Source organism: Neovison vison, chromosome 8 (genome assembly GCF_020171115.1).
Source record: "Neovison vison isolate M4711 chromosome 8, ASM_NN_V1, whole genome shotgun sequence".
Classification (NCBI taxonomy): Eukaryota; Metazoa; Chordata; class Mammalia; order Carnivora; family Mustelidae; genus Neogale; species Neogale vison.
The window spans coordinates 124844236-124857719 of record NC_058098.1 but is presented as its reverse complement, the minus strand read 5'-3'; the positions used below and the strand labels follow the sequence as shown (position 1 = coordinate 124857719).

The window sequence follows — 13484 nt, the reverse complement described above, 5'->3', positions numbered from 1 at the left end:
CTGGCTTTAATCTGAAGACCCCCAGGATGCCCACCTTGAAGAGTTGTCTTGAAATGGTTGTTGTAGGGGGGAGGGTTGTGGGTCCTCAGCCCCGCTGTAAGCTCTCCCACTGTCTCTCCGTGTCTGTGTGACCATCCGTGCCCTTATGCAGTGTCATGTTTGTGGGGAGTGTTCATCAGCTGTGCCCTGAGAGCTGGACCATTAGGTCCAAAGGCTCCCTGGCCCCTGCTTCCCTCCAGGACTTACCCCTTGCTTGCTTTCAACAACCTAAAATAGGTCTAGGTGGTTGTTGGCATGTTCAGAAAAGTTGCCTCAGGCATCCAGGGCCTAGGATGGAGGACAAGGGAGCTGGACTGGGAGCTGTCAGGAGGGGTCAGGTTCATTAGACCCCAGATCCGCCGGCTGCTGTCCATCTCCTCGCTGTACTGAGGGTGCCAGCGTCCCTAACTAAGCTCGGCCATGCTGGGCTTGCTCACAGGTGTCCACAGGCTTCCAGTGCAACAACATGATGTCAGCCCTGCCCAGCAACTTCCTGGACCGCCTTCTGTCCACCGCCCTCATGGAGGACGCAGAGATCCGCCTCTTTGTTCTAGAGATTCTCATCAGTTTCATCGATCGTCATGGCAACCGCCACAAGTTCTCTACCATCAGGTGAACTTGGGGTCTCCCCTCCGGTAGGTGTATGGTGGGGGAGAAGACTTCCCGTAGGTCTCACACCCAGGTGAGAGGACAGTTCCCTTATTCATTGGGGACCAGCAGGAGCTGATCACGGACATGGACCCTGGGGTCCTAGGGGAGCGGGAGTGAGGGAAGAGTACTTCTCCCAGGGAGCCAGGGGATGGAGTGGAGACGGGCAAGAGGAAGAGCAGCTACTAAAGGGAGTTAGTGGGTGGGAGGAAGGAAGGGGGTGCAGGTTTATCAGGAAAGACTGGGGAGGAGGGGAAGGGAGGAGAGAATAATTGGAATTGGTTTTTAAAGATTTTATTTATTTATTAAAGAGAGAGTGAGAGAGAGCATGAGAGAGAAGAAGGTCAGAGGGAGAAGCAGACTCCCCATGTTGCTGGGAGCCTGATGTAGGACTCGATCTTGGGACTCTGGGATCGTGACCTGAGCCGAAGGCAGTCGCTTAACCAACTGAGCCACCCAAGTGCCCCTGAATTGGTGTTTTAGAAAAAGGGACCAGAAAAAGTAGGCAGGACAGAGGGGTTGAGAACTTGAGGAAAGTGGAGACTGAGCTAAGAACCAATGCAGGGGGGTAGGAGGCTGGGACCCAAATGACAACATTGGGGTAAAGCCCAGTGATGCTGCCTGAGCTCTGACTGGCCTTGCACAGGGCTAAGGTGGCCCCTTGTGTCCCTTCCCAGTACCCTCAGTGACATCTCTGTCCTGAAGCTGAAAGTGGACAAGTGCTCCCGACAGGATACCGTCTTCATGAAGAAGGTTAGCCCCTGTGACTTAAGCCCCAGCAAACCCGAGGTGGGCCAGGCTTTATGGGCCCCCGCCTCCCAGCCCCCAAGACAGCACTGACCCCATCTCCAGGCCTGCTTGCTCCCTCTTTGAGCACACTTACTCGGGATGACCAGCTGAACCCTCGGGGGGCCAAGTACTTGAGAGAGAGAGAGAGAGAAGGCACCCTTTCCCTAAGGGTGGAGGTGGGGTGCACGCAGCCTCGCACCACCTGCAGACTGGTCTTCTCCCATTCTCCCTGCCCCTCCCACCTCCACCCACCCACTGTGGCCTTGCCCCCACCCTTTTCCCATGCCCAGCACTCCCAGCAGCTCTACAGACATATCTACCTGAGCTGCAAGGAGGAGTCGAACATACAGAAGCACTATGAGGCGCTCTACGGCTTGCTGGCGCTCATCAGCATTGAGCTGGCCAACGAGGAGGTGGTGGTCGACCTCATCCGCCTGGTGCTGGCTGTTCAGGTGGGGCTGTTCAGGGGGGACCTGGCATGGGCAGCATGTGGCGGGGTGGGATCAGCGCAGGGCACCGGCTGGGCGAGCACTCATGAGAGCATGGCTGTCTCAGAGCCCGGGAATACGGCACTCTTGGCTCCCCATTCCTCCAGGGACCACAAGCCATGGTTCTGTTTGGGGAACCACCCCAAAAGGCCTCATCCGTGGCTGGCGCCCATCCTCAGGCCAGAGGAGACCCAGGGAACAGGCTCTTTCAAAAACACCCTTTGGTCCCTGGTATTTCAAGTCTCACAAGGTCTGAATGAGACTTTAAGGGGTACCAAGTTCCCATCAACCTTGAGTGATCCCAACACAAACTTCATCTGTGGGTCGTCTGGTGTCCAAGCCTGGCTGTGTCTCAGAATTACCCCAAGCACTTATGAAAAATACATATTCCCAGTTCTTGCCCCATGCGTGGGGTCCTGGAGATTCAGCAAGCCTCCCTCACGACTCTTAGAGAGCCAGTGTTCACTAGATAGGGCTGCAGCCTTCCAGAGTCCTTCTGGATGGAGGTGTACTATCAAGGATGCTAGGAATTGGGGTGGGTCCTTCAGACCTCAAAAGATGGGGCAGTGTCCAGGGTCCTGAAGCTCGGCAGCTTTAGATCCTACCTAGGAGCAGGAATGAGGGCAAACCTGGGAATTCAGTGGGGGAGAATCTTGGGCCACCAGGACTAAATCCTGCAAAGCCAGCCCAGCTGCTATGATTGTCTTCACGCTAGAAATTGAGATTCCTCTGTGTCCCAATCCCGAGTACCTGTCGCAACTCTCTCAGCTTAATATGGGGACCCAGTTTAGCAAACCAGTCCAGTCCCCCAAGAGTCATTCAAGGACACAGCATCCTAGAGGTAGGATTAATGATGAGGGTTTGGACGGTCAAGGTCACCAAAGCTGGAACTGCAAAGTGGACAATGGTGGTCATCACCCCTCCACTCAAGTACATACAAGCAACCAGATCATGTGCTGTTCTCGAGTGATTCCCTTCCACTTTACCAAGGATGACTTCTGTCTCCCAGGAAGTTACGGGACAAATGCTGAAAAAGGCTTAGTCTAAAGAGATGGGCCGTCCCTTACTAAAGAAGGCTGGGAGAGGTTGGGCGGAGGTTGGGGCACCAATGTTAATTTGTCTGTTGAGAAACTCCAAGGCGCTTCTGTGTTGCCCCAGGACGTGGCCCAGGTCAATGAAGAGAACTTGCCCGTGTACAACCGCTGTGCCCTCTACGCACTGGGTGCGGCCTACTTGAACCTCATCAGCCAGCTCACCACCGTCCCTGCCTTCTGCCAACACATCCATGAGGTTGGTATCCTCGCGACCCTGAGAGCTCAGGAGGCCCTTGGCTTGGGGTTTCCCCAGAACCACTCATCCTCCATTGCGGGAGCCCCATGCCACATGTAGGCATTGAGGAAGGGTTGACGAAACAACTAGGGACCAGGGTAAGTTTACCAGAGGCAGCATTTCCTCCTGTATGACACCACATAGCATGGTGGGGTCTGCCACAGGCAGGAACCTGGACCCCTTCCTCACCTGCAAACCGCCTGCCTCTACTCTCTGCCCCCACTCATGCTGCCCCCGCTCCCGGAGGCCCAGCTACACACCACTCTCGTGTGGTCTGGAACCAATACTACGTTAAAAAAAAAAAAAAAATTTATTATGGAAGTTTTCAAACATCACCAAAGCAGTGTGAGAACAGGGATCATCCATATTTCTATCATGTGGATGAAACAGGAGGGTTTTCCCACATTTGCTTTATCTCTTTTTCGCTTTTTCTTATTTTACAGCAAATCTCAGCTTGCATGTCATTTTACCCCTGTGGATATCAGTGTTGTGTGTAAAAAATATGGACCCCGTCCTACCTAATCGCCTTGCTATTAATGTGCCTAACTAATTTATCTGTAATGCCTCAGTGTTATCTAATACCCAGTCTATAATCAAATGTCCCCAAAAGACATTTTAAAAACATACTGAAGTATTTATAGGTGGAATGATAGAATGTCTAGGATTAACTTTAAAATACACAAGCAAAGGGGCACCTGGGTGGCTCAGTGAGTTAAAGCCTCTGCCTTCAGCTCAGGTCATGATCCCAGGGTCCTGGGACCGAGCCCCGCATCGGGCTCTCTGCTCAGTGGTGGCCTGCTTCCCTTCCTCTCTCTCTGCCTGCCTCTCTGCCTACTTGTGATCTGTCTGCCAAATAAATAAATAAAAATCTTAAAAAAAAAAAGTACACAGGCAGAACGAACTACAATAAGAAACCTCAAGTCCCAGCTGGCTCAGGGATGCTGGGGGCCATGGGAGAGGGGGACTGTGTCACCTTGCCCCCCCAGCATGGGCCAGTAGGGGACGCAGAGAAGGCCGTGCCCAGACGTGGCCCAGACATGGCTGGCTCTCTCCTGTCCCTACTTGCACGGCAACTACTCTCCTGCCTCTCACCATCTTACCAACTTTCACTGGTACTTTGTCTGTGACTGTCCGTCAGGATGTTTCTGCTCTGCACCTGGGTTGGGGGGAGGGTATGACCACTGCCCCCTCTTCCATGTTTACATAGAAAATAGGAATAGGGCATAGGAGCAAGCAAACGCCATCTCCCCAGGGCTAAGTGCCCTGCCTTTAAAGGATGCTTGATGCGTACCCGTCACTGGGGATGGCCTGAGCCGTCCATCTGGGCTTCTCAGGCTGCTGTGAGGGTCACTGTTGATCTGAGTTTGTCCCTTCGAAGCCCAGCTGCAGGGTGCTCGGGGAAGGAGTCTGTGCGAGGAAGGAACCACCAGGAGAGGGGTGAGAGCTAGCCTTTGCCTCCCCAGAGCTCCTCCCCTCTGTTGACCCCAGCTCTCATGTGGTTCCTCCCAACTGCAGGTGATAGAGACCCGGAAGAAGGAGGCTCCCTACATGCTCCCTGAGGCCGTGTTTGTAGAGAAGCCCAGGTGAGGGGAACACCCGGGACGTGGTGAGTGAGAAGGTGGGCCGTCTGAAGCCGGGGCTGAGGCCTCCATGGGCTCAAGGGCCCAAAGTGGACCCTACCTGTGGCCCAGATGTCCTGGGTCCAGTGTGACCTTCATCGCGGGGCCATAATCCACCCTTGAGCTGTGTCAGTGTGTTGTGCTCTAGAGAGTTTGACGTAAGCTTCCGGGGCTTTGGCCAAGCCCATGGGCTGTGCCTCCTGGTTATTGCAAGACACCAGATCCATCGAGGTGGCATCCAAGGACTGCAGTCTGTGCCATGCCAACCTCAGAGGAACTCAAGGAAAATACTATGAAAAAGCAAAATGTCCAATCATAGGGGGTAACTTTATAAACGATGGCCTTTCCACCACAGCAGTTTAGGAGAAAATTTCATGCGAACCACGCACGGTGCAATCGGTAGACAAAAACGATGACAGAACAGGAATTTAAGGGGGTGAGGTGATGTGTGTGTGTGTGTGTGTGTATACACTTGTATGGGCACATGCACATAGACCTGAGCCGCCAGAAGGATTGTGCACAAAATGCAAAGATGTTGTCTCTGGAAAGTGGGACTATGGCTGATTTTCTTTTCCTTCTGCTTCTCTGTCATTTTGTAGGATGAATGTTCCTTTTATAATAAAGTCATTAGGAGATCCCGCTAGTTGCCTCTTTTCCTTCTGTGTCTTCTAGGTTGTCCCAAAATCTAGACGGAGTAGTCATTGAGTTCCTCTTCCGCCAGAGCAAGATCAGCGAGGTCCTGGGGGGCAGCGGCTACAACTCCGACAGGCTCTGCCTGCCCTACGTCCCTCAGCTGACAGGTAGGCCCTCTGTGCGAGCACTTCCGAGACTGCTTCTGGCTGTTCCTCAGCAGAACAGGGCCTGAGCCTGAGGGGCTTGGATGCCCTTCAGGGCCTTCCCCGGCCCCTGGTGTGTCACGTGAGAGCGGACAAATGCAGGGGAAATCTGCAGTGAGAGCCTCTCGATTCCCCAACCTCTTCTCCTCAGGGCCAGATCCTTGGGGGAAGATGGCCCATGAGACAGGGGCCTGTCCCGCCTGTGGACAGGAGAGGCCTCACGGAGCCCCAAAGAACACACATGGGCCGTGCACGTTCCCTGCCCTTTACTCCCTGAAAATCCTTCAGCGGGTTTCCAGGCATCTGGCAAATGAAAAGCTTCATTTTCCTTGACTAGCAAATAGGGATTAATGACCCCTGCCTTAGGGGGCTGGTGGGAGACACACAGAGAATAATAACGCCACAGGCACTTCAGGAAATGCTCCACAAGTGACAGCTTCTCCTGCACCTTGCTGTGTGTTTTCTGGTCATGAGTGGCTGCTTTGTGCTCATCGAGGATTTCAAAATCTCAGCCATAAACAGCAAAACTCACCACCCTAAGGTTGGCAGGGGAGGCCGGCAGCCTTCGGAAAACCAGCTGTCGCCTCTGTGCGTCCTGAGCCTTCCAGAAGGACTGTGGGTCAGGCAAAGGTGGGGCATGGGGGCGAGATGGTGCCAGAGCTATGAGCCTGGCTCGCTCTGAGCACTGGCAACTCTAGCTTCTGGGCTTCCCCTTCCCAGATGAGGATCGCTTATCCAAGAGGAAGAGCATTGGAGAAACCATTTCCCTGCAGGTGGAGGTGGAATCCAGGAACAGCCCAGAGAAGGAGGAGGTAAGTGGCCTGTTCTTGCTATGCCATCCCGCATCCCCAGGGGAGGGGGCTGGCTCTGGCTGCTCCCCAATCAGGCATTCCAGGCTCCAGGCTCCCCTAACTGCACAACACATTTAAAGTTGCATGGAAAGGCAATTTCTCAAATACCCCATTTTCTTACCGTCTCTAGTCATGTATGTCATAGATATTTCCATCTGGAAAAATTATATGCACTACACACACACACACACACACACAGAGCGCTCCCATGACAACGTCATACAAATCCCTCTTGAAAAGCTTGCTCTTCGTGATCATTTCCCATTCCCAACGGAGGCCGGTGTGCACCATGTTGGAAACTGGAAGGCCTCACAGGAGAGATGAGGGCGAGAAGAGCTTTCACGGTGTTTCTTCCAGAAAGATCAATAGAGGTGCTTTTTTAAGACACAGTTGTGGCTTAAAGATCTCTCTTCCATCTTCTCTTGGGGGCTCTGAATATCTAATTTATGTCCAAATGAACCGGGGATATCTCCGCGGTCATTACTTCTTCTACCTCCGAAAATAAAGCAGATGAGCCCATGAGTAAGTAAGAAGGAATCACAGTGGAAAGACTTAACTTACTTCTACAAATGAAAAAGAAATAAGGGCGGGGCAGAGCAGGAGCGGAAGGGGTCAGAGGGAGACGAGGCCATGAGACACAGCGCACTTGGGTTTAACTGGGTCTCCCGCCATTAAAGAAATTGACAGGTGGGGAAGCCTCAGCAGGAAGTGAGGAGGATGCCCAGGAGCAGGAGGGGGCACTGGGACAGTTCCTACCTGTTGGTGCTGGGGTAGCCGTGGAGGACAGCCTCTACCCTGAGCCTTTCCCCAGACGCACCAGAGCAAGGAGAAGTCGTTGGGGTCGGGACCAAGCCTCCCTCTAACTGTGCCCTTAGCCACCTTCCCTGCTCTTCTGTCGCTGGGGCACTTGTCTGGAACCTTCCCCTACGAGGAAGGAAGCCCCGACTTGGGCTAATTGGCAGACTGGAATGGAGTTGAAGCCGGCGTCCTCCCAGGCCTTCCGGCTCTGCAGGACAGGGAACCGTGTCAGGGCTGCCGCGGGAGTTGGCTGCTGTTCTCCCCAAAGCTGTGATTCTCCTTCCCAGGAGTTAAGAGACCCTCAGGAACTGATGAGTAAAATGAAGCAGAAGGAGAAGGAGAAACAGAGCCTCCTACTCTCTAGTGTCCCCTGGGTCCCCAGAATGGGTTCCTTTTCTTCCCAGGGAGTCCTCCTACCTCAGGGGGAGCCTGATAGCTACAGGAAGAGTGTGGGGGCCTCCAGCCCGTGCCCTGCAGCCATGCCGCCGCGCTTCTTTCCACTCTCAGCCCGCCATACCCTACCAGGAGCCCGCGCTGGCTCCCTGTGACTGAGGGCTCGGCACAGCGCCCTCTGCCGGTCCTTCCCACGCTAACAGGCTGTGCCCTCTCCACCGCGGGACCAGCCGAGAGTCCTGCCCGCACTCAGGGCTCACTTAATATTCCATGAACGACTGTCACCCATACCTAATCTCTGGCCTTTCCTCCTCACACTAGCATTTGCTGAATGGTAGTCAAATCAGAAAAGGACGGCTCAGTGAATTTTCACCAAAGAAATGTGTCGTGCAGTCACACCCAGATCAGGGGAGAGGACACTGTCATTGCCCAAGAGACTCCCCTCCCAAAGGGAGCCACTAGCCTGACTTCAGTCCTTTCTTGAACTTTGTATCAGTGAAATAATTTCCTCCTGTGTCTGCTTCTTTCACTTAATACTGTGTTTAAGTGATGGCATAGGAGTGAATCATGGATCCGGCCTCAGGGAGCCCAGAGTCTCCTGGGGACTACCCAGGACTTAGTTCAAAGTCTTCACGGCTTTCAGCCTCTACCCGAGGCTGTGCGGCCATGGGGGCAGTCCTTCTTTGGGTTTGTTATTTTCCTCCTCCTTTCCTAGGCCCTGCGAGGGCCGAGAACCTGTGACCCAGGTCCCTGAGCTGACCTCAGCGTGTCTGACCTTTACTCGATACTCAGATCACCTCAGTGGGTCATTTGATATCCTGAGTCTTCAAAAATGTTGTTCAGTTCTTAAAATTTCCATTTGAGGTATTTGCCAGCTGCTTCCTCTTGCTGCCAATATTTTCTGTTACATTCTCTGAAGATTTTTTTGAATTTCACGGGGTTTTCTTCCCATAGGGCTTGATGATGGGACAAGCTGGGGCAAGGTGGGGGGCAGAGAGGCAGCTGGCTCTTCCAGGTGATTCTTGGCACACTGATGAGGACTGGGCCTCCCCCACCCCACCCTGATGCTGCCATCTCGCTGCCGTCCTTCAGGGGACGGCTCTGTGCCCGCCTGCTAGGGGAGCTTCAGAGACCCTGGTGAGAATGTGGGTGTCCTGAGGCAGCTTCCACCCCTGGGGACATTCTTCTGAGGAGCCAGAGGGGCTACCCACTAACTGAGGAAGCCAGAGCCACCTCCCCCCCCACCCCCGCACTCCACCTTTCTGATCACTTCTGTCCCTTCTCCAGCGAGTGCCTGCCGAGGAGATCACCTATGAGACCCTAAAGAAGGCCATCGGTGAGTTGGCAGGGAGGCCGGGGCCGGATCCTGGGGGAGGCAGGGGTGTGTGCAGCCTGCTGCACAGAGGTGAAGGGAGGTGGGCGGCATCCCTGAAACTCATGACTGCTACCTCAGCTGCTGTGAAAAGCTCCCCTTCCCTGATCAGGACCAGCAGTGCCGGCCCGCATCTCCTCGGTCTGGCAACCCTTCTTCGACAACAGCGAGATGCCCTTAAAAGCAGAGGGTTACAGCCAGTTAGGCAAAAAGCAATTTTGTGTAAATACTTAGACCATTTTTTTGGTGGGTTATAATACAAAAGAAGAAGTTGACCATTGAAAGATAGGAAAAACAAATCAGATTTATAGTTACTGGCAACAGATTGTAAAATGCAGTAGTACCTTCCTTGTCTGGGTGAGTGGGCAGTGAAGTATTCTGAATAAAAGAATTGTTCTGATAACTGATGATAAATTCTATTTTCAGATGCCAGACCGTTTTCATTTGGGTTGTCCCTGGTAGTATTCCTTCTGAAGGCACAGTCTGCTCAGCCTTCTTCGAGCGTGGACATACTGAACCACCACCCCCTTCTTTATTTTTGCTGACTCATTTTGGAAACTAAAAGGAATGTGTAGAAGCCTTAAATTAGACAGCCTCGGACTGCTGGGCCCTAGGGGCCGAGCTCGTCTTGGCTCTTGGGATCATCTGACTTTGCCATTGTTGGTGTCCCTTTCCAATCAGTGCCAGAGCACGTCCCGTTCCAGACACTTCTTTGAGAGTCTTAGTGGTGGTGCAGCTTTAAAATCTTTAACAGGGGCAGCTGGGTGGCTCAGTGGGTTAAAGTCTCTACCTTCAGCTCGGGTCATGATCCCAGGATCCTGGGATAGAGCCCCACATCAGGCTCTCTGCTCACCGGGGAGCCTGCTTCCCCCTCTCTCTCTCTGCCTGACTCTTTGCCTACTGATGATGTCTGTCTGTCAAATAAATAAATAAAAATATTTTTAAAAATAATAATAAATAAATAATAAAATGAAATCTTTAACAGCTTTAAAAGCCCAGCTGAAGGGTCCCCTTCACAGGTTCTCAGGTTCTTTCATGAGGAAAGGGGCAGAGCCTCAGGCCCAGTCACCCCAAGATCTAGCCATCGTGGGCCCAAGTAATGGCACCCCACCCTCTGTGCGCTGCTCATCAGCGGAGGGTAGGGACCCAAACGCAGTCACAGACGGCGCTCCCCTGGAGGGGTCTTGGCCGTCTTCTCCAGCCCCTTCCCCTGGGTGCGCAGGGCAGGACCTCGGGGCTGACCCAGCTCTCTGTACCACAGTGGACAGCGTAGCAGTCGAGGAGCAGGAACGTGAACGGCGGCGACAAGTGGTGGAGAAGTTCCAGAAGGCACCCTTTGAGGAGATCGCGGCACACTGTGGGGCCAGGGTGAGTGAGCCATCACAGGGCCGATGCCTTGGGGACCCTAGCAGGGCTGAGTTTCTAGGAGGTCTTGGCACTTTTGTCACCCAGAAATTAGGGTTTAGATCCCACCAATGCCCCGGCGCTGCATCGTTTCCCCAAGAACCCAGAGGCCGGGCTATTAGCCATACACTTCTTTAGATCTCGTAATTTCTCTATGAAGAGGAAGTCCTGACCTGGGGAGCTCCTGCATCAGCCGGACAGACTGTAGTATTTACAGCAGCAAATCTGCAGCTCGCACTTAGGCACACACCAGAACATCTTCTATTTAGTAGCTCATGTCATTGTCACCACACCTCTGCAAGGGCTGTGAGCTCCTGCGCATCTCATTACGGGTGAATGGGGAGTGAGCCCCCCCAAAGGAGAGATGGCCATTGTTTGCAACAGGGTCCCACTTCCAGCCAGGGGCTACCCAGTAGGGGGTACGGAACAGCCTGGCCCTGGAAAAGAGATTTGAAAGAGGAGGTGGCAAATACGTAAAAAGAAGGACTGTGTCTATGCATTTCTTGAAATTGATTAGGATTTGTTAGTCACAATGGCCATCTGAGGAACAATGCAACATAATTATAAACATCCCAAATTGCAAATAACTTCTATTTTATTGTGATTTTTTTTCCTCTCAGTAGAAATATGTGTTATTTTCTTTTCTACTATGTAAGAGGTATTATCTATATTTCTATATATCATAATGTATAATAACAATATAATAAGATGAGTAAATACCTGTAGATTTTTCTGGGCCTATGTTATCCTCCCCTGTTCCATCTCTAGAGGTGCAACCTGCTCATTTCATGAGCTCAGAGCTGAGGGGCCCGTTCCTGAATTAGACACAGTCTCACTCTCTGTGTACATGGGCTTTGTTAGAGCCAGAAGGGACCAGAGAGAGCCTCCTCCCTAACCCACCAGTTTAGCACAACTGTTCCTTGGAAGTTGAGGGACATCTCAAACCAACTGTGAACCTCCTGACTATATATGCCCAGCAGGGCCCTACGACCCACTTGGAGGACCTAAAGGCCCTTTACGAGCTGTCTACTGAGGCCCTCCTGGGGGTCCCGGCCTCTGTGCCGTCCCCAGCCGGCCTTCCTGGGTGGCCCTACCTGATCTGAACCCATAGCCAGGATCCAGAGATAAGTGCCAGAAATAAGCTCACACCCGTTCCCCTCCTAAGACTGCAACCGGCCCCCCTCTCCACGGGTTCTCTGGACAGCGGGGCTCATGAAAGCGGGGAAGCCCCCGGCTGACTTCCCTCTGTTCCTGTCTAGGCATCACTGCTGCAGAGCAAACTCAATCAGATCTTTGAAATCACCATCCGGTAAGTGGCAGCCCTGGACAGGGACCACCACCACCCACACACACACACACCCCGCCCAATCCTCCTCTCTCACCTCTCTCCAGGCATCCTGGCCTCCAGGGCTTCACGCAGCCACCAGCTTTCCCAGATAAGGAAAGCAAGACTAGAGGGAGAAAAAGAGAGCTCAGTGAAGCCCAGAAAAGAGCCAGGGGTTCTAAGGTCCCAGACTGGTATTTTCTAAAGCAACAGTGTTGTAGAGCCTGCAGTGAAGCTACCCTTCAAGTGAAATCTGGAAGATTCTAGAACTTGCAACCTAGGAACCCATGGAGGGACTGTCTCTGGTCCCTGTTCAAAGAAAAACCCAGTCAAATCAACTACTCCTTTTGGTTGCGTGGGGTGGGACCCGAGAGCCCCCTTCTCACGCTTTTCTCCGCCGTGTGCTTCCGCCCAGGCCCCCGCCAAGCCCATCAGGCACCATCACCGCAGCCTATGGCCAGCCTCAGAAGCACTCCATCCCGGTCTACGAGATGAAGTTTCCCGATCTGTGTGTTTACTGAATCCAGAAGACCGAGCTCCTCGGCGGGGTGGGGTCTGAGGGAGGGGCTGGCCTCACAACCCACCCCTGTGGCCTGGAAATGGAACTGAGAGGTCAGAGGAAAAGCAGCTTGGTTGGCGGCACCTCCCCAGCTAAGCAAGGGGGAGCCTTGGGCCCCCTGTCAGCCCCCCCACTTCCTCCTCGTCTTCCCTGAAGGAGATCAGCCTCTGGAGCCAATAAGCATCTCACCTGCCCTTTGTCTCCTCCTTTGTGTCCGCCAAGAGCTGAGAACCTTGGGAGGGCTGGGGCTTACTCTCCGGAGGGAGACAGGGGTCCTGAGAATCTCCTGCTTGCTGTAGGTCAGGAAGGGCTTTCATGGGGGTGGGTCTGGGGGGCACAGCTGCCGATCCCCCGGGAGGGAACTAAACAGAGACATGGGACGACAGTCAGGAGGATGCAGGGCGAGCTCCCAGCTGCTCTGGGAAAGCAGTGCTGTGCAAGGTTGGGAGGCGGCTGCTGTCTTCCAGAGCATTCTCCCTCTGCCTGGAGGCCTCCAGCCTCTCCTCCTTTCCACTCTCCTGCTTGCCCTGCCGGTTGTGTCCTTGTGATTCTTTCTATTATTAATTCACGTCAAGCCCTTCCAACAGGAACTGCAGTCAAGACACCATGCACAGCAAGAAAGGATAAAAATCCAGGATGGGCAGCTTGGGCCATAGAGGGGACTGGCTCTCCCTGGGCGAGGCCTGCCCCCTGTGGAGGAGCAGCAGGCAGAAGTGGGCAAGGCCACGTCCCCTGTTGCATCCTCACCTCCCTCATGGAGAGGGAGCTTGCTGGCCCCCCCCCACAGTTCTCTTCCTTCTGGATGTTTCTCTAAGTTGAGTTTTCTCTCTGATGCCCTTCTTCCTGAGGATCCTAGCATGTTTCTACAGCCCCTGAGTTGAGGGAGGGCAGAATGAGGTAATGGTTAAAGAAAATCTGGTTCTATGTGTCTCAAAAGGAAGAGGAATTGTGAGGGCCTCCGGGCCTGCCCACCTCACTTCCTGTGGCAGAGGCTCCCGGCCTGATTTGGGAGGGGGCAGGGGAGGGGCTTGTGAA

General features: G+C 53.6%; 1 protein-coding gene across 3 annotated transcripts in view; it reads left to right on the top strand.

Moving 5' to 3' along the window:
• Positions 1-13484, top strand: part of EFR3B (EFR3 homolog B) — a 47949-nt gene extending 34465 nt beyond the window's left edge. For all 3 annotated transcript variants that reach the window (XM_044261965.1, XM_044261964.1, XM_044261963.1), the window contains exons 12-22: positions 479-651; positions 1365-1440; positions 1767-1928; positions 3123-3254; positions 4809-4876; positions 5585-5712; positions 6469-6560; positions 9078-9126; positions 10424-10530; positions 11826-11875; positions 12306-13484. In XM_044261965.1, the coding sequence (XP_044117900.1) occupies positions 479-651; positions 1365-1440; positions 1767-1928; positions 3123-3254; positions 4809-4876; positions 5585-5712; positions 6469-6560; positions 9078-9126; positions 10424-10530; positions 11826-11875; positions 12306-12411 (1143 nt within the window). In that variant the 3' untranslated portion in view covers positions 12412-13484. The remainder of the gene's footprint in view (positions 1-478; positions 652-1364; positions 1441-1766; positions 1929-3122; positions 3255-4808; positions 4877-5584; positions 5713-6468; positions 6561-9077; positions 9127-10423; positions 10531-11825; positions 11876-12305) is intronic.